Below are 20,585 nucleotides of genomic sequence, written 5' to 3'. Positions count from 1 at the left end.
GGGTAGTGTAGTGTACCTGTTGTATGGGGTTATGGGTAGTGTAGTGTACCTGTTGTATGGGGTTATGGGTAGTGTAGTGTACCTGTTGTATGGGGTTATGGGTAGTGTAGTGTAGTGTGCCTGTTGTAGGGGTTATGGGTAGTGCAGTGTGCCTGTTGTAGGGGTTATGGGTAGTGCAGTGTGCCTGTTGTAGGGGTTATGGGTAGTGCAGTGTGCCTGTTGTAGGGGTTATGGGTAGTGTAGTGTGCCTGTTGTAGGGGTTATGGGTAGTGTACCTGTTGTAGGGGTTATGGGTAGTGTACCTGTTGTAACGGTTATGGGTAGTGAGTGTACCTGTTGTAAGGGTTATGGGTAGTGTAGTGTACTTGTGGTAGGGGTTATGGGTAGTGTAGTGCACCTGTTGTAGGGGTTATGGGTAGTGTACCTGTTGTAAGGGTTATGGGTAGTGAGTGTACCTGTTGTAAGGGTTATGGGTAGTGAGTGTACCTGTTGTAAGGGTTATGGGTAGTGAGTGTACCTGTGGTAGGGGTTATGGGTAGTGTAGTTTACTTGTTGTAGGGGTTATGGGTAGTGTAGTGTACCTGTTGTAGGGGTTATGGGTAGTGTAGTGTACCTATTGTAGGGGTTATGGGTAGTGAGTGTACCTGTGGTAGGGGTTATGGGTAGTGTAGTGTACCTGTTGTAGGGGTTATGGGTAGTTTACCTGTTGTAAGGGTTATGGGTAGTGTAGTGTACCTGTTGTAGGGGTTATGGGTAGTATACCTGTTGTAGGGGTTATGGGTAGTTTACCTGTTGTAGGGGTTATGGGTAGTTTACCTGTTGTAGGGGTTATGGGTAGTGTAGTGTACCTGTTGTAGGGGTTATGGGTAGTTTACCTGTTGTAGGGGTTATGGGTAGTTTACCTGTTGTAAGGGTTATGGGTAGTGTAGTGTACCTGTTGTGGGGGTTATGGGTAGTTTACCTGTTGTAGGGGTTATGGGTAGTGTACCTGTTGTAAGGGTTATGGGTAGTGTAGTGTACCTGTTGTAGGGGTTATGGGTAGTTTACCTGTTGTAAGGCTTATGGGTAGTTTACCTGTTGTAGGGGTTATGGGTAGTGTAGTGTACCTGTTGTAGGGGTTATGGGTAGTTTACCTGTTGTAAGGGTTATGGGTAGTGTGGTGTACCTGTTGTAGGGGTTATGGGTAGTTTCCCTGTTGTATGGGTTATGGGTAGTGTAGTGTACCTGTTGTAGGGGTTATGGGTAGTGTAGTGTACCTGTTGTAGGGGTTATGGGTAGTGTACCTATTGTACGGGTTATGGGTAGTGTAGTGTACCTGTGGTAGGGGTTATGGGTAGTGTAGTTTACATGTTGTAGGGGTTATGGGTAGTTTACCTGTTGTAAGGGTTATGGGTAGTGTAGTGTACCTGTGGTAGGGGTTATGGGTAGTGCAGTTTACCTGTTGTAGGGGTTATGGGTAGTTTACCTGTTGTAAGGGTTATGGGTAGTGTAGTTTACCTGTTGTATGGGTTATGGGTAGTGTAGTGTACCTGTTGTAGGGGTTATGGGTAGTGTAGTGTACCTGTTGTAGGAGTTATGGGTAGTGTACCTGTTGTAAGGGTTATGGGTAGTGCAGTTTACCTGTTGTAGGGGTTATGGGTAGTTTACCTGTTGTAAGGGTTATGGGTAGTGTACCTGTTGTAAGGGTTATGGGTAGTGTAGTTTACCTGTTGTAAGGGTTATGGGTAGTGTAGTTTACCTGTTGTAAGGGTAAGCTAGCTGGGTTTGTGGTGGGAACCGGTTGATCCCGGGGGTGGGGTTCATGGTCTTGCTGTCGAAGCTGCGGCGGTCAAAGTAGGACAGCTGCTTCCTGTAGTACTCCTCATCCTCGTCAGCATCGTAATGGTTGGAGGAGTGGGCCACGTCATCCAGGGGCTTAGACCCAGGGGCATTCTGGGGCTCGGGGGCTCTGAGGGGGAGATGGAGGGACAGTCAGAGAGCAGCACAGATAAACGTTGGGGTCAATTACATTTCAATTCCGGTCAATTCAGAAAGTAAACCAAATTCCAATTTGCAATAAAAAATATAGACATTCTTGAAATGGAATTGACCCCAACCCTGATACACTTACAAATCCATTCCACAGAGTAGAGGGAGAGACAGGATAACCAGTTAGAGAGCTCAACAGATCCACACAGGAGAAAGTAGAGCAAGCGACAGACACAGACAGACAGTGAGACAGTGGGGTAAACACAGACAGATGGGTAAACAGACACAGACAGACAGTGAGACAGTGGGGTAAACACAGACAGATGGGTAAACAGACACAGACAGACAGTGAGACAGTGGGGTAAACACAGACAGACAGACAGACAGACAGACAGACAGACAGACAGACAGACAGACAGACAGACAGACAGACAGACAGACAGACAGACAGACAGACAGATCCACACAGTAATAGCAAGAGTACAAACATGGATAAACACAAGAGGAAGAGAGAGACAGGTCACTGTGCTGATCAATACAGGAGAGACAGGTCACTGTGCTGATCAATACAGGAGAGAGAGACAGGTCACTATACTGATCAATACAGGAGAAGACTGTCACTATACCAATCAATACAGGAGAAACAGACAGGTCACTGTGCTGATCAATACAGGAGAAGACTGTCACTATACCAATCAATACAGGAGAAACAGACAGGTCACTGTGCTGATCAATACAGAAGAGACAGACAGGTCACTGTACCGATCAATACAGGAGAGACAGACAGGTCACAGACAGGTCACTGTACTGATCAATACAGGAGAGACAGACAGTTCACTGTACCGATCAATACAGGAGAGAGAGACAGGTCACTATACTGATCAATACAGAAGAGACAGACAGGTCACTGTACCGATCAATACAGGAGAGACAGACAGGTCACAGACAGGTCACTGTACTGATCAATACAGGAGAGACAGACAGTTCACTGTACCGATCAATACAGGAGAGAGAGACAGGTCACTGTACCGATCAGTACAGGAGAGAGACAGGTCACTGTACCGATCAATACAGGAGAGACAGACAGGTCACTGTACCGATCAATACAGGAGAGACAGACAGGTCACTGTACCGATCAATACAGGGAACAGACAGGTCACTGTACCGATCAATACAGGAGAGACAGACAGTTCACTGTACCGATCAATACAGGAGAGAGAGACAGGTCACTGTACCGATCAATACAGGAGAGAGACAGGTCACTGTACCGATCAATACAGGAGAGACAGACAGGTCACTGTACCGATCAATACAGGAGAGACAGACAGGTCACTGTACCGATCAATACAGGAGAGACAGACAGGTCACTGTACCGATCAATACAGGAGAGACAGACAGGTCACTGTACCGATCAATACAGGAGAGAGACAGGTCACTGTACCGATCAATACAGGAGAGAGACAGGTCGATACAGGAGAGAGAGACAGATAACTGTACTGATCAATTCAGGAGAGAGAAAGATGGTCTTCACATTACAGCGTTCTGTTTTCCTGATGCATCCTGGTAGCTGCACTGTCTAACATGTCCACTAGGTGGAGCTATGGGGTTGACAGTGATAAATGGACCATGTGGATTTTCTCACCACTGCCTCTTTATATATATTTAGTATATACCACAAGTCTGATCCAACATGACTTCCAGGATAGTATGTGATCATTTCTGGGGGTTGAACCCATAACCCTGGTGTTATGAGGGGCGGGGCGGCAGGGTAGCCTAGTGGTTAGAGTGTTGGACTAGTAACCGGAAGGTTGCAAGTTCAAACCCCCGAGCTGACAAGGTACAAATCTGTCGTTCTGCCCCTGAACAGGCAGTTAACCCACTGTTCCTAGGCCGTCATTGAAAATAAGAATTTGTTCTTAACTGACTTGCCTAGTTAAATAAAGGTAAAATAAAAAATCAATTAAAAAATGAGCACCAGAGCAGAGTGCTGTGCTGTGTGTGTATATACACACACCTGTAAGTAGGTTTCTCCTGCTCCAGGTTGCTGAGGGAGTTGGCTTTGGGGACAGGATCAGGTGCAGTCATAGGTCTGGGCAGGTCCGCAGGCTGGAACACCAGACAGACCACAGGGAGGTTGAAACAGAATAACGTACGACTACCCAGGTTGTCCACTATCAGGTCAAGTTGTAGTCAGAAGCACCGCTCGGTTCTACAATGTATCTTCTTCAAACTGTAATCACAGTGCTAAATTTATGCCCCGTCAGCAAACATTCAATTAAGAATAAATAAAAATAAATAAACAAAAATGTTTTATTTTCTTTAATTTGTACTATATATCCCATTTTGACTTGACAGCTTGGCCTTATAGTGGGAACCAACTACACAACCTCACATGTTATCCTGGTATCCCAATCACATTCATCAGTGGTTTGTTGCCCCAATCACACGTTACTCTGTCAGAAGAATATAAAGCAGGCCTACTGATCAGTGGCAAATGGGGGATTTGCCACTGATCAGTAGGCCTGCTTTATATTCTTTCCAAGTACCCCCCCCCCCCCTCTGGATGTGTTGCTTCCTCTCCTTGCCTCCCAACCTGGAGTTGAACCAGGGACCGTCGGAACACATCAACAATTGCCTCCCACAGAGATTTGTTACCTATTGCTCCTGACAGGGCAAGGGAAACTACTTCAATGTCTCAAGAGTGAGTGACGTCACAGATTGAAACGCTACTAGCGCACACCGCTAACTAGCTAGCATTTTCACACCGGTTATATATAGGCTGAGACCCCCCAGACATCCATTATAACTACCAGGGCTACTAGTACCCCAGGCTGAGACCCCCCAGACACCCATTATAACTACCGGGGCTACTAGTACCCCAGGCTGAGACCCCCCCAGACATCCATTATAACTACCAGGGCTACTAGTACCCCAGGCTGAGACCCCCCAGACATCCATTATAACTACCAGGGCTACTAGTACCCCATGCTGAGACCCCCCAGACATCCATTATAACTACCAGGGCTACTAGTACCCCATGCTGAGACCCCCCAGACACCCATTATAACTACCAGGGCTACTAGTACCCCATGCTGAGACCCCCCAGACATCCATTATAACTACCAGGGCTACTAGTACCCCAGGCTGAGACCCCCCAGACAGCCATTACAACCATGCGTTCTAGGTGTTTGGCCGTGTCGTGGTATAAGAGACGTACCCTCATCACGGTGGAGTCGCCAGCCTCCTTGGCCCGGTCCACAGACACTGACCTCTTATTCTCAAACATCTTGACCCTGTTGAGCACCGACTGGGGCTTCATGGCTGGGTCGTCCTTTTCCTCCTCCCCCCGGGGCGGTGGAGGGAGGGGCTTGGACCCAGCGTTTACCCCCATCTCTCCCGGAGAGGCCAAGGGCTCAGGTTTGTGAGGGGGAAGGGGTGGGTCAGAGGTCATTAGAGGTTCACGGTTGTGGCCACCGCCTCGACTGGGAGGCACCGGGTTATAGGAGGGTCTCCGGCCAGGAGCAGAGTCTCCGTAATACTGCTTGGGGGGTTCCGGGGAGCGGGGAGAGCTGAGGCAGTAGCCGTGAGGGGGCTCGGCCTCGTAGGGAGAGCAGGCGTCGTAAGGGCCAGCCGAGGGCGGGAGAGACGGTTCATCATACCGCATTGGCCCCGGAGGTTTACCGTGACGAGGCTTGCCGTCATAGCCCTGCATCCCCGCCGGGGCCTCATCGTAGTGGGGCTGGGGGGGGCTGTAGTCCCTGACGGGACCGTCCTCATAGGGGGTGGTCCCCCTGGGAGTGTAGCCCTGCTGGTGGACCGGGCCAGGCTGATACCCCGGGGGCTGGGGAGAAGAGGTCTGCTGGTCGTAGGGGGGCCACCGGCCATCATCGTAGTTTTGAGGCACACGGTTGTCGTAGTGCAGGTGAGAGTCAAAGTTCCCCTGGTGAGGCTTTGGTTCGGCGTAGCCCCCCCTGTCGCTACAGAAGGCGTAAGGCGGGTGGTCGTACTGGCGGTATGGCTGTTTGTCCTGGTAGGGCTGGTGGGTGTAGCTCAGAGACGACTTCATGCCTCCGTGGTTCACTCTCACTGGTTCCTCCAGACTGTACAGATCCTTCTTGTACATCTGCAGGGGAGAGACATCCAAGACAGACATCAGCGCTTGGTATCTACCGAACTATCTATAGTAGTAAACTACCTGGTCAGAGCTTGGTATCTACTGAACTATCTATAGTAGTAAACTACCTAGTCAGAGCTTGGTATCTACCGAACTATCTATAGTAGTAAACTACCTGGTCAGAGCTTGGTATCTACTGAACTATCTATAGTAGTAAACTACCTGGTCAGAGCTTGGTATCTACTGAACTATCTATAGTAGTAAACTACCTAGTCAGAGCTTGGTATCTACCGAACTATCTATAGTAGTAAACTACCTGGTCAGAGCTTGGTATCTACTGAACTATCTATAGTAGTAAACTACCTGGTCAGAGCTTGGTATCTACTGAACTATCTATAGTAGTAAACTACCTAGTCAGAGCTTGGTATCTACCGAACTATCTATAGTAGTAAACTACCTGGTCAGAGCTTGGTATCTACTGAACTATCTATAGTAGTAAACTACCTGGTCAGAGCTTGGTATCTACTGAACTACCTGGTCAGAGCGTGGTATCTACTGAACTATCTATAGTAGTAAACTACCTGGTCAGAGCTTGGTATCTACTGAACTATCTATAGTAGTAAACTACCTGGTCAGAGCTTGGTATCTACTGAACTATCTATAGTAGTAAACTACCTGGTCAGAGCTTGGTATCTACTGAACTATCTATAGTAGTAAACTACCTGGTCAGAGCTTGGTATCTACTGAACTATCTATAGTAGTAAACTACCTGGTCAGAGCTTGGTATCTACTGAACTACCTATAGTAGTAAACTACCTGGTCAGAGCTTGGTATCTACTGAACTACCTGGTCAGAGCTTGGTATCTACTGAACTATCTATAGTAGTAAACTACCTGGTCAGAGCTTGGTATCTACTGAACTATCTGCAGTAGTAAACTACCTGGTCAGATCTTGGTATCTACTGAACTATCTATAGTAGTAAACTACCTAGTCAGAGCTTGGTATCTACTGAACTACCTGGTCAGAGCTTGGTATCTACTGAACTACCTGGTCAGAGCTTGGTATCTACTGAACTATCTATAGTAGTAAACTACCTGGTCAGATCTTGGTATCTACTGAACTATCTATAGTAGTAAACTACCTAGTCAGAGCTTGGTATCTACTGAACTATCTATAGTAGTAAACTACCTGGTCAGAGCTTGGTATCTACTGAACTATCTATAGTAGTAAACTACCTGGTCAGAGTTTGGTATCTACTGAACTATCTATAGTAGTAAACTACCTAGTCAGAGCTTGGTATCTACTGAACTATCTATAGTAGTAAACTACCTAGTCAGAGCTTGGTATCTACTGAACTATCTATAGTAGTAAACTACCTAGTCAGAGCTTGGTATCTACTGAACTATCTATAGTAGTAAACTACCTAGTCAGAGCTTGGGTGAATAAGATTTCTGATGTATCAATTATTACAGATGGCAAATTAAGGTGAAAACGTGTAAACCTACAGTTGGAAAACTATCATTTTCAAACAGTTTTGAACAAATAATAATATATATTTTTTAAATTACAAAAATAAAAGTAGAGGAAATGACAGAAACTACTAAATAAATCCCCCCCAAAAAATCAAGTCAGAGAGGAATGAATTATTAAAGAGAGGTTCAACTGAAACCTGACGATAAGGACTGAACACAGATCAATAGTAACTAATAACAATTACATGACACAAACATCAAGTCAAAGTGCAAAGTACACAAGCAATTCTCTTATCAATTATTCCTCATCAGAACTGAATGTATATTTGACAAGAAGCCTTTCAAGAAATGACTCAAAAATGTCCAAATCCCTCCTGATCACCAAATCACGTTTCCTGATGATGTTGTCAATAGCGTTTTTTTCATTCTTTTCTTCTTATTCTGAACGGCTTCATTTCAAAAACAGGTGATATGTAGCCTTTAGACAGCACATCTCGTAACAGACAGTTGCTTCCTATGGAAGAAGCTGTGTAAACGTTAAAACTTCTACACGAGTCAATACTACAACGGAAGATGTACATTTATGCAGTTTTAGTTTTAGTTTTTTTTTTTTTCAATAGGGAGAGTCAACTGCTTTTTTGACAGAGACTAGTAAATACCAAGAATACTGTCTGCAGGTTAGCATAGTTTATCGTGCAACCAACATTCAGTTTTAGCATCTTATGCACCTACAGTCTACTACATACTAGCATTACAACATACAGTACATCTACATGTGCCTCTGCAGGTATATTTGACTAAAAGTCAGTCAGTCAGAGAAGTTAAATAAGTAGAGAAGCAGAAAGGAACCCAAAACATGCAGAAGGAAGAAGAGGAGACGACAGTAACCGGTGATGCTGGTTCTTCTTATCCTGGTCACACCGTCAGACTCCCAAATGTACCGCATCCTATTCCCTATACAATGCACTACTTTTGTCCAGAACCTGGGCGGCTCTGGCCAAAAGTAGAGTACTAAATAGGGAATGGGGTGCTGACTTAGTCACACAAGGTGTGTGTTTGAGATTGACTATATTCTGCACAATCACTGATTTTACAAGTCCCCTTGGCTTGCATCCCAAATAACTAAGCGACAAAATAAGCAATTCTGCGCCTCCATTGTCGCCTTGCTCCAAACTCCTCCCCTCAAACACGCCGATTGGCTAGATTCTTGCTTTCTGACTGGTCAGTGGTCACACAGCGTGGGCAGGGCATGCAGACAGAGAGCCAGTCAGAGGAGAAAGAAGCGTGTGCGAAGAAAAAGACAGGCAAGTTCAAACAGAACAGCAGGCTGGGGGGGCGGGGCAGAGAACCGGGCGGGGCAGTTAAGGGCGTGACTGGCCCAGGCCCGGTCCAGGTGCCCAGGTGTTCTAGTGAGGTAGCAGGTAGGTGCTGGGGTGGTGGTAGGTAGGTGAGTACCTTGGGTTCAGGACCAGGGCCGAGCGGCGATTGAGACAGGTGTTGGGGTTCGAGTGATGGTGGTGTTGGGGGCGGGGCTAGCTCAGTAGGGGCGGGACTGGGGCTGCTAAGGAGTGTGTCTGCAGACTGAGGAGCTGCAACCGGAGTCTCCTCCTCCAGGTCAGGGGTCATACCCTCTAGCTGCAACACAGGCTGCTGTGACTCAGTCTCAACAGCAGGGGGCGCCACCGCCGCAGGCAGCAGAGAGGAAGGAATAGCCAGAGCAGCATCGTCTTGCTGTGAAGGTTCGTTAAGAGACATTTTATTGCAACAGGCTGCCAAGAGGAAGAACACAGAAACACTCCACAAACTACAGCAGTTTCTCTCTCCGTCTCCGTAGTAACCTTCTCTCTATGTTCCTCCTCCTGGAATCATTTTGACACCTGCCAGAAAGCGGTATACAGCGTATTTGCAACAGACGGCTTTACAACACACATTCCTCGTGTATACTAAAGTATATAAAGGGTTAGTGAAGGAACAAACACATTTGTATTGTTTACAAGCGGCACAAACGTCACTCTGAAGAACAAATCACATGTAATTTCTGCCTGTTTTACCCACAGAGAGGCATCTACTGCTATACCTGCTCTCCTCCCTCCCTCCCTCTCTCTTTTCTTCCCTCCCTCCCTCCCTCCTTCTTTTCTTCGCTCCCTCTCCCTCTCTTTTCTTCCCTCCCTCCCTCCCTCTCCTACCTGCTGAGGAGCGGCGGACATCTTGAAACCGGACGGGTCGATGCAGTTGGCCGGGTCGGACGGTGTCACAGAAGCGTGCTGGTATCCAGAGTAACCACCAGACGAGGGGTCCTGGATGACGGGCGGGTCCTCTCTGACCGGCTCTGAGGAGCGGGTGATGGCTGGCTCCGTGGGCAGGCCAACCTAATGGGATTTAGAGATTGGAGTTACAACAAACTGAGACCTTTTTAAAACTTCTATGAGGTACACTATATATACAAAAGTATGTGGACACCCCTTCAAATTAGTGGATTAAGCTAACACAACCATGCAATCTCCATAGACAAACAGTGACAGTGAAATGTCCTTACGGAAGAGCTCAGTGACTTACACCGTCATAGGATGCCACCTTTCCAACAAGTGAGTTTGTCAAATTATCAGACCTGGTAGCGCTGCCCCAGTCAACTGTACGTGCTGTTATTGTGAACTGGAAACGTCTAGGAGCAACAACGGCTCAGCCGCGAAGTGGTAGACCACACAAGCTCACAGAACGGGACAGTCGAGCGCTGAAGCAGATAGCTCATAAAAATGATCTGTCCTCGGTTGCAACACTCCCTACCTAGTTCCAAACTGCCTCTGGAAGCAAAGTCAGCACAAGAACTGTTCATCGGTAGCTTCATGAAATGGGTTTCCATAGCCGAGCAGCCACACACAAGCCTAAGATCACCATGCGCAATGCCAAGCTTCGGATCGAGTGGTGTAAAGCTCGTCGCCATTGGACTCTGGAGCAGTGGAAACGCATTCTCTGGAGTGATGAATCACGCTTCACCCTCTGGCAGTCCGACAGACTGGGTTTGGCGGATGCCAGGAGAACGCTACCTGCCCGAATGGATAGTGCCAACTGTAAAGTTTGGTGGAGGAGAAATAGTGGTCTGGGGCTGTTTTTCATGGTTGGGGCTAGTGCGCTTAAGTTCCAGTAAAGGGAAATCTTAACGCTACATTCTAGATGATTCTGTGTTTTGTGGCAACAGTTTGGGAAAGGCCTTTTCCTGTTTCAACATGACATGAGATGTTTGACGAGCATGTGTCTTAATGTAACTGTATTCTGCATAATTCAGCCTTTTTGACTGCGAACATGAATCAAATATCTATTTCAGAAATAAAATAATCTCTAATATTAAAAAAAATAAAATAAAATGAATCCGACCGACCTCGTCATTGAGCGTCTCGTCTAGTTCCTGGTCAGTGTAGGCCCCGCCCTCTGTGTCCGTGTCCTCATAGTCAGAGGTGTGGCGGCTGTCCGTGCTGTACATGGAGTACTCACTGCCCGGGGCTGACAGATATGACAGACGGTCATCATGGATGTCGAGGTCATCGTCCGGAGCGCCGTCCGCCTGGGGAGAGGCAAAGGAAGAAGGAGGGAGTGGTGGATGGGAAGAAATATGCAGTTTTTTTTTAGGGTTGCTTCAGCAGGTGAGTCAGAAATGATTAGATGTTATTCAAACAAAACAAGGCTCAATGCTTTTGGAAAGATCATATTTATGAGTGACTTTTAGTTTTTAGTGTTTTTTGTTTTTTTTAAACTGTGAAACTACAGTTGAGTGTTTCTCTCACCTTGCCCTCTGACACCCAGACCAACTGGTTCTGTTGCTGCTGAACGGTCTCCTTCAGAGCGCCGTACCAGCCATCGTTCATGTTGTTCATGTTGATGGTGGCTAACAGAGGACAGAAGGGTTACAGTGTTACTGGTTAGCAATGATGCTGCCCATTTAGCATGAGAGCAATTCAACATGAATGGATCCCTGAGGAATTCCACCAGATGTAGTGGCCTTTTATTACACAGACCAAAAAATGTAAAGGAAACATGAAACAACTTCAAAGATTTTACTGAGTTACAGTTCATATGAGGAAATCAGTCAATTTAAATAAATTCATTAGGCCCTGATCTATGGATTTCACGACAGGGAATACAGATATGCATCTGTTGGTCACAGATACCTTCAAAAGATAAGGGTAAGGGGTGTGGATCAGATAACCAGTCAGTATCTGGTGTGACCACCATTTGCCTCATTCAGTGCTACACATCTCCCTCACATAGAGTTGATTAGGTTGTTGATTGTGGCCTGTGGAATGTTGTCCCACTCCTCTTCAATGGCTGTGCGGAGTTGCTGGATATTGGCGGGAAATGGAACGCGCTGTCGTGTACACATCGATCCAGAGCATCCCAAACATACTCAGTGGGTGACATGTCTGGTGAGTATGAAGACCATGGAAGAACTGGGACATTTTCAGCTTCCAGAAATTGTGTACAGATCCTTGCAACATGGGGCCGTGCATTATCATGGGGAAATATGAGGCGATGGTGGTGGATGAATGGCATGTCGATGGGCTTCAGGATCTCATCACAGTATCTCTGTGCGTTCAAATTGCCATTGATAAAATGCAATATTATTTGTTGTCTGTAGCTTATGCCTGCCCATACCATAACCCCACCTCCACCATGGAGCACAATGTTGACATCAGCAAACCGCTCACCCACACGATGTCTGCCATCTGTCCTATACAGTTGAAACTGGGATTTATCAGTGAAGAACACACTTCTCCAGTGTGCCAGTGGCCATCAAAGGTGAGCATTTTCCCACTGAAGTCAGTTACGACGCCAAACTGCAATCAGGTCAAGACCCTGATGAGGACGACGAGCCCGCAGATGAGCTTCCCTGAGACGGTTTTTGACAGTTTGTGTAGAAATTATTCTGTTGTGCAAATCAACAGTTTCATTAGCTTTCCGGGCGGATTGTCTCAGACGTTCCTGCAGGTGAAGAAGCCGGATGTGGAGGTCCTGGGCTGTTATGGTTAGATGTGATCTGTGGTTGTGAAGCCGGATGTGGAGGTCCTGGGCTGGCGTGGTTAGATGTAGTCTCTGGTTGTGAAGCCGGATGTGGAGGTCCTGGGCTGGCATGATTAGATGTGATCTGTGGTTGTGAAGCCGGATGTGGAGGTCCTGGGCTGGCGTGGTTAGATGTAGTCTCTGGTTGTGAAGCCGGATGTGGAGGTCCTGGGCTGGCATGATTAGATGTAGTCTCTGGTTGTGAAGCCGGATGTGGAGGTCCTGGGCTGGCGTGGTTAGATGTGATCTGTGGTTGTGAAGCCGGATGTGAAGGTCCTGGGCTGGCATGGTTAGATGTGATCTGTGGTTGTGAAGCCGGATGTGAAGGTCCTGGGCTGGCGTGGTTAGATGTGATCTGTGGTTGTGAAGCCGGATGGACTTACTGACAAATTCTCTAAAACGACGTTGGATGCTGCTTATGGTAGAGAAATTAACATTCAATAATTTAGCAACAGCTCTGGTGGACATTCCTGCAGTCAACATGCCAATTGCACACACATCTGTGGCATTGTGTTGTGTGACAAAACTATACATTTTAGAGTGACTTTTTATTGTCCCCAGCGCAAGGTGCAAATGTGTAATAATCATGCTGTTTAATCAGCTTCTTGATACGCCACACCTGTCAGGTGGATGGGTTATCATGGCAAATTTGTGCACACAAATTGAGAGAAATAAGCTTTTTGTGCGTATGGAACATTTCTGGGATCTTTTATTTCAGCTCATGAAACATGGGACCAACACTTTACATGCTGCATTTATATTTCTGTTCAGTGTAGACACCCGTGTGAATCGTTAACGTGCTACTTTCATGACCAAGCAATCAAAATGGTTCCAGAATCAAAATGGTTCCAGAATTAAAATGGTTCCAGAATTAAAATGGTTCCATAATCAAAATTGTTCCAGAATCAAGCTTATGAGCAGTATGTGTGTGAAAATGGCTGGGTATTTAACAGGGCCACAGGACCACTGGACTTCCTCTGGGATCCTGAACCCTTGTTCTTTTAGTAACAGATGTGAACAACACCTCATAACACCGTCATAATTTAGACCCATTTCCCAGCCATGAAAAGTTGTGCAGGTTCTCACCAGAAAGATGTAAACCTATGACTTCAAATGCAGCAAATTAATAAACACGTGGCTGAAGCATTGCAACATTTACCTGGAGCTAACTCTGCAGATAGTGCTACTGGGTGATTTGAAAAGTCATAGTCAATCAATAATACAATAATACTTCTACCAAAAAAAAAAATGGTATCTGTGAAAACGATGAGAATAGAAAGGTTCAGAACTTTTGTGAAGCATCACAGCACAGTAGAAAAATATATGGCAAATAGAAATCCAATATGGACGGTGTTACGAGATAAGATGGGAGGGGTTGAATGGAGCTGAAGGGTGGGACTGGATGGTGTTACGAGATAAGATGGGAGGGGTTGAATGGAGCTGAAGGGTGGGACTGGATGGTGTTACAAGACAGATGGGAGGGGTTGAATGGAGCTGAAGGGTGGGACTGGATGGTGTTACGAGACAGATGGGAGGGGTTGAATGGAGCTGAAGGGTGGGACTGGATGGTGTTACGAGACAGATGGGAGGGGTTGAATGGAGCTGAAGGGTGGGACTGGATGGTGTTACGAGACAGATGGGAGGGGTTGAATGGAGCTGAAGGGTGGGACCAATAACAAACAAAAGATAACTAATGTAAAATGTATATAGTATGTATAAGCAGGAAGTAGAGGCCTAAGTGTTGTTGTTCATTAGTTTACTCCAATTATGGGAGAGGTGGTAGGGTTAGTGGAAAATAATAAAGGAAAATATATTTTTAGAAGCTGTGTGTATATATATATATATATTTTACAAAACATAATAGGCGATTGGAAATGATTCAGACAATGACATTGATAGAAGCCACATCTGCAATAGTAAAGCCGATCTATCCACTAAAAAACAACCACATAATCAGTTGGTTATCCTCTACAACATAGCAGATGTCGGAGGGTTGATTACCTAGAAGCTGGCAAGCCAGCGAGGCAAAGTAAAACATCCCAAACAGAGCTAGACGATGCCAGGAGAATAATCTACGTGTTGTTATAGCCACAAGTCTGGTGTTTTCAGGTCAACCTCACAGTTAAGTTAGTCAAGGTTCCGTAATCAGGGTTAGCTATCCTGCTATAGTCAAGGTCACTGACCATCTCGAATCCACTGACCATCTCGAATCCCACCGTACCTTCTCCGCTGTGCAATCTGGTTTCCGAGCCGGTCATGGGTGCACCTCAGCCACACTCAAGGTACTAAACGATATCATAACCGCCATCGATAAAAGACAGTACTGTGCAGCCGTCTTCATCGACCTTGCCAAGGCTTTCGACTCTGTCAATCACCATATTCTTATCGGCAGACTCAGTAGCCTCGGTTTTTCGGATGACTGCCTTGCCTGGTTCACCAATTACTTTGCAGACAGAGTTCAGTGTGTCAAATCGGAGGGCATGCTGTCCGGTCCTCTGGCAGTCTCTATGGGGGTGCCACAGGGTTCAATTCTCGGGCCGACTCTTTTCTCTGTGTATATCAATGATGTTGCTCTTGCTGCGGGCGATTCCCTGATCCACCTCTACGCAGACGACACCATTCTATATACTTTCGGCCCGTCTTTGGACACTGTGCTATCTAACCTCCAAACAAGCTTCAATGCCATACAACACTCCTTCCGTGGCCTCCAACTGCTCTTAAACGCTAGTAAAACCAAATGCATGCTTTTCAACCGGTCGCTGCCTGCACCTGCATGCCCGACTAGCATCACCACCCTGGATGGTTCCGACCTAGAATATGTGGACGTCTATAAGTACCTAGGTGTCTGGCTAGACTGCAAACTCTCCTTCCAGACTCATATCAAACATCTCCAATCGAAAATCAAATCAAGAGTCGGCTTTCTATTCCGCAACAAAGCCTCCTTCACTCACGCCGCCAAGCTTACCCTAGTAAAACTGACTATCCTACCGATCCTCGACTTCGGCGATGTCATCTACAAAATGGCTTCCAACACTCTACTCAGCAAACTGGATGCAGTCTATCACAGTGCCATCCGTTTTGTCACTAAAGCACCTTATACCACCCACCACTGCGACTTGTATGCTCTAGTCGGCTGGCCCTCGCTACATATTCGTCGCCAGACCCACTGGCTCCAGGTCATCTACAAGTCTATGCTAGGTAAAGCTCCGCCTTATCTCAGCTCACTGGTCACGATGGCAACACCCATCCGTAGCACGCGCTCCAGCAGGTGTATCTCACTGATCATCCCTAAAGCCAACACCTCATTTGGCCGCCTTTCGTTCCAGTACTCTGCTGCCTGTGACTGGAACGAATTGCAAAAATCGCTGAAGTTGGAGACTTTTATCTCCCTCACCAACTTCAAACATCAGCTATCTGAGCAGCTAACCGATCGCTGCAGCTGTACATCGTCTATTGGTAAATAGCCCACCCTTTTCACCTACCTCAGCCCCATACTGTTTTTATTTATTTACTTTTCTGCTCTTCTGCACACCAATATCTCTACCTGTACATGACCATCTGATCATTTATCACTCCAGTGTTAATCTGCAAAATTGTAATTATTTGCCTACCTCCTCATGCCTTTTGCACACATTGTATATAGACCCCCCCCTTTGTTTTCTACTGTGTTATTGACTTGTTAATTGTTTACTCCATGTGTAACTCTTTGTTGTATGCTCACACTGCTATGCTTTATCTTGGCCAGGTCGCAGTTGCAAATGAGAACTTGTTCTCAACTAGCCTACCTGGTTAAATAAAGGTGTTCTCAACTAGCCTACCTGGTTAAATAAAGGTGTTCTCAACTAGCCTACCTGGTTAAATAAAGGTGTTCTCAACTAGCCTACCTGGTTAAATAAAGGTGAAATAAAAAAATAAAAAAAATAAAAAAAGGTTCCGTCATCAGGGTTAGCTATCCTGCTATAGTCAAGGTTCCGTCATCAGGGTTAGCTATCCTGCTATAGTCAAGGTTCCGTCATCAGGGTTAGCTATCCTGCTATAGTCAAGGTTCCGTCATCAGGGTTAGCTATCCTGCTATAGTCAAGGTTCCGTCATCAGGGTTAGCTATCCTGCTATAGTCAAGGTTCCGTCATCAGGGTTAGCTATCCTGCTATAGTCAAGGTTCCGTCATCAGGGTTAGCTATTCTGCTATAGTCAAGGTTCCGTCATCAGGGTTAGCTATTCTGCTATAGTCAAGGTTCCGTCATCAGGGTTAGCTATCCTGCTATAGATATTTTCGGTACGAGGATATGGGCACATAACTTTTTTTTATTTTTATCTGCAAACGTCATAAAGGTGACATTTCAAATGTCTCTCTCTCCTCTCCTCCTCTCTCTCTCTACTCTCCCCTCTCTCTCTCTACTCTCCCCTCTCTCTCTCTACTCTCCCCTCTCTCTCTCTACTCTCCCCTCTCTCTCTCTACTCTCCTCTCCTCTCTCTACTCTCCTCTCCTCTCTCTCCTCTCCTCTCTCTCTACTCTCCCCTCTCTCTCTCTACTCTCCTCTCTACTCTCCCCTCTCTCTCTCTACTCTCCTCTCTCTCTCTACTCTCCCCTCTCTCTCTCTACTCTCCTCTCTACTCTCCCCTCTCTCTCTCTACTCTCCCCTCTCTCTCTCTACTCTCCTCTTTCTACTCTCCTCTCCTCTCCTCTCTCTCTACTCTCATCTCTCTCTCCTCTCCTCTCTCTCATCTCTCTCTACTCTCATCTCTCTCTACTCTCATCTCTCTCTACTCTCCTCTCTCCCTCAGTACTTACTGGTGAAGAGGTGGTGGTTGTTCTTCCTTAGTTTCAAGGCTCTCTCGTAGAGTTTCCGGGCTGACTTCCTGGACTCGGAACAGAGCCTGGTTCTCATGTTCTTGACTCCCTGCTTGCTGTCCGGGTTGAGGAACACCACGATGGGATACCACTGGGCGTAGTTCAGACGATCCACCGCGTTGGGGGTGATGTCCAGGACTGCATGTTTATCCTACACCAGACAAGACACCACAACTTAGTTGACGTAGCCGTTCCTTTTAAGCGCCTAGTGGAGCAATGGGCCTCAAACAGACTGTCATCTCCAGTGAATCCTGTTCTTGGCTGTTCTCTGTGCATCGTCAGTGGAATATCATTGGACAAAGGCTACATTTGAAATAGTCATTCTGACCGCACCACAAAAATATCTAAAACCGTACATCACCAACCCCACAACAGTTTTACAATCAAAAACACTATCCTATTAAAATGAACGACTGTATGTTTAAAAGAAAACTCACTCTGTCGATGATCTGCTTGATGGTGTGGAGACGGATGATTCCTGAACTACGCTGGTCTGTCCCTGCGTCTCTAGGTTCACTCTCTGGAACACAGGGGAAGGGACAGTTTCATCATTCTATAATCAAACTGTTAAACAGAATTCAGGAATCTTCAGAGCATTTGCACATCATTCTGATACACCGTGTTACTCATTTGCATGTCATTCCGATACACTGTGTTACTCATTTGCATGTCATTCCGATACACCGTGTTACTCATTTGCATGTCATTCCGATACACCGTGTTACTCATTTGCATGTCATTCCGATACACCGTGTTACTCATTTGCATGTCATTCCGATACACCGTGTTACTCATTTGCATGTCATTCCGATACACCGTGTTACTCATTTGCATGTTATTCCGATACACCGTGTTACTCATTTGCATGTCATTCCGATACACTGTGTTACTCATTTGCATGTCATTCCGATACACTGTGTTACTCACTTGCAAGTTCAAACAGATCAGGCTCCTCCCGGGAGATTTTCTCTCGTGCCACGTCTGCGATGGGTCCAAATACCACCACAGGTCTGAGGAATCCAGCTGGACAAAGGAACAGAGGACAGACTGAGAGGATGGTGTATCAGTGTTCCATCCTACCCTAAAGGTCATCAGAGGACAGACTGGTGTATCAGTGTTCCATCCTACCCTAAAGGTCATCAGAGGACAGACTGGTGTATCAGTGTTCCATCCTACCCTAAAGGTCATCAGAGGACAGACTGGTGTATCAGTGTTCCATCCTACCCTAAAGGTCATCAGAGGACAGACTGGTGTATCAGTGTTCCATCCTACCCTAAAGGTCATCAGAGGACAGACTGGTGTATCAGTGTTCCATCCTACCCTAAAGGTCATCAGAGGACAGACTGGTGTATCAGTGTTCCATCCTACCCTAAAGGTCATCAGAGGACAGACTGGTGTATCAGTGTTCCATCCTACCCTAAAGGTCATCAGAGGACAGACTGGTGTATCAGTGTTCCATCCTACCCTAAAGGTCATCAGAGGACAGACTGGTGTATCAGTGTTCCATCCTACCCTAAAGGTCATCAGAGGACAGACTGGTGTATCAGTGTTCCATCCTACCCTAAAGGTCATCAGAGGACAGACTGGTGTATCAGTGTTCCATCCTACCCTAAAGGTCATCAGAGGACAGACTGGTGTATCAGTGTTCCATCCTACCCTATCATAAGGTTATTGACTCTATATAGCCAGTGATCTAGTATAACCTTTCCAACTTTCTTATTTACTGAGAAATAGAAAATGTTGGTGGTGCGTTAAAAGGGTGACATGTTCTCCTTTAAATAAAACGCTCCAAACATCACTATTAGACAGAGAGTCAGAGACAGACAGAGGGTTTAGGGAGGAGGGGCTAGGGAGGAGGGGTTAGGGAGGAGGAGGGGTTAGGGGGGAGTGAGGGAGGAGAGGCTAGGGAGGAGGAGTTATGGGAGGAGGAGTTAGGGGAGGAGGGGCTAGGGAGGAGGGGTTAGGGAGGAGGAGGGGTTAGGGGGGAGTGAGGGAGGAAGGCTAGGGAGGAGGAGTTAGGGGAGGAGGAGCTAGGGAGGAGGGGCTAGGGAGGAGGAGGGGCTAGGGGGGAGGAAGGGCTAGCGAGGAGTTAGGGAAGAGTGAGGGAGGAGCTAGGGTGGAGGAGTGAGGGAGGAGGGGCTAGGGAGGAGGAGTGAGGGAGGAGGGGCTAGGGAGGAGGAGGGGCTAGGGAGGAGGAGTTAGGGAGGAGGAGTTAGTGAGGAGTGGCTAGCGAGGGGCTAGCGAGGAGGGGTTAGGGAGGAGGGGTTAGGGAGGAGGGGCTAGCGAGGAGGGGTTAGGGAGGTGGGGCTAGAGAGGGGCTAGCGAGGAGGGGCTAGCGAGGAGTGAGGGAGAAGGGGCTAGCGAGGAGGGGCTAGCGAGGAGGGGTTAAGGAGGAGTTAGGTAGGAGGGGTTAAGGAGGAGTTAGGGAGGAGGGGTTAAGGAGGAGTTAGGGAGGAAGGGCTAGGGAGGGGCTAGGGAGGAGGGGTTAAGGAGGAGTTAGGGAGGAAGGGCTAGGGAGGGGCTAGGGAGGAGGGGTTAAGGAGGAGTTAGGGAGGAAGGGCTAGGGAGGGGCTAGGGAGGAGGGGTTAAGGAGGAGTTAGGGAGGAAGGGCTAGGGAGGGGCTAGGGAGGAGGGGTTAAGGAGGAGTTAGGGAGGAAGGGCTAGGGAGGGGCTAGGGAGGAGGAGTTAGGGAGGAGGGGTTAAGGAGGAGGGGCCACTATCAGAGTTGTCGGTCCTCACCCTCTCTCAGCACCACCCTCTCGTAAGCGGGGAACTTGGTCTGTACGGGCTGGGCCGACAGGTCCTCTCTGCTTTTCCTCAGGTTTCTCTTGGAGCTCCTCAGGCCCCTGAACCTCCAGAAGTCTGCCCTGTCGCCCCCTGCAGTCTTAGGGAGGGTGTACTGCATGCTGGACAGCTGCTCCGCTCTGGAGACACCAGAGAACATTTGTTATATTATGTTTTTCTCCGTAACAGAGAATGAGATGTCGCTCTCTGTAAAACCCGGATGGAGGTCAATTGAGATGTTTGTGAAAAATATTATATTTTTGGCATCATCAAAATCACCCGTGCTTGAGTTTCTTTTCTACTCAGGAGAATGAGAGGGACAGACAGAGCTCTTAGTAGAGAC

The 20,585-nt window shown here is 47.2% G+C and overlaps 1 protein-coding gene across 6 annotated transcripts in view; it reads right to left on the bottom strand.

Annotated features, from left to right (window-relative positions):
* The window catches only part of LOC109898230 (tight junction protein ZO-1), a 199,749-nt gene that overhangs the window by 14,323 nt on the left and 164,841 nt on the right, over positions 1–20,585 (bottom strand). For all 6 annotated transcript variants that reach the window (XM_031832992.1, XM_031832990.1, XM_031832986.1 and 3 more), the window contains 11 exons: positions 20,198–20,382; positions 18,386–18,481; positions 17,896–17,978; positions 17,399–17,609; positions 11,334–11,434; positions 10,931–11,113; positions 9,741–9,923; positions 9,010–9,285; positions 5,186–6,091; positions 3,983–4,074; positions 1,739–1,948 (listed from right to left, as the gene is read on the bottom strand). In XM_031832992.1, the coding sequence (XP_031688852.1) occupies positions 1,739–1,948; positions 3,983–4,074; positions 5,186–6,091; positions 9,010–9,285; positions 9,741–9,923; positions 10,931–11,113; positions 11,334–11,434; positions 17,399–17,609; positions 17,896–17,978; positions 18,386–18,481; positions 20,198–20,382 (2,526 nt within the window). The remainder of the gene's footprint in view (positions 1–1,738; positions 1,949–3,982; positions 4,075–5,185; positions 6,092–9,009; positions 9,286–9,740; positions 9,924–10,930; positions 11,114–11,333; positions 11,435–17,398; positions 17,610–17,895; positions 17,979–18,385; positions 18,482–20,197; positions 20,383–20,585) is intronic.

The sequence above is a fragment of the Oncorhynchus kisutch genome, linkage group LG10, assembly GCF_002021735.2.
Source record: "Oncorhynchus kisutch isolate 150728-3 linkage group LG10, Okis_V2, whole genome shotgun sequence".
Lineage (NCBI taxonomy): Eukaryota > Metazoa > Chordata > Actinopteri > Salmoniformes > Salmonidae > Oncorhynchus > Oncorhynchus kisutch.
Note: the sequence above shows the minus strand (reverse complement) of the source record. Positions and strands in the feature narration are given on the sequence as shown.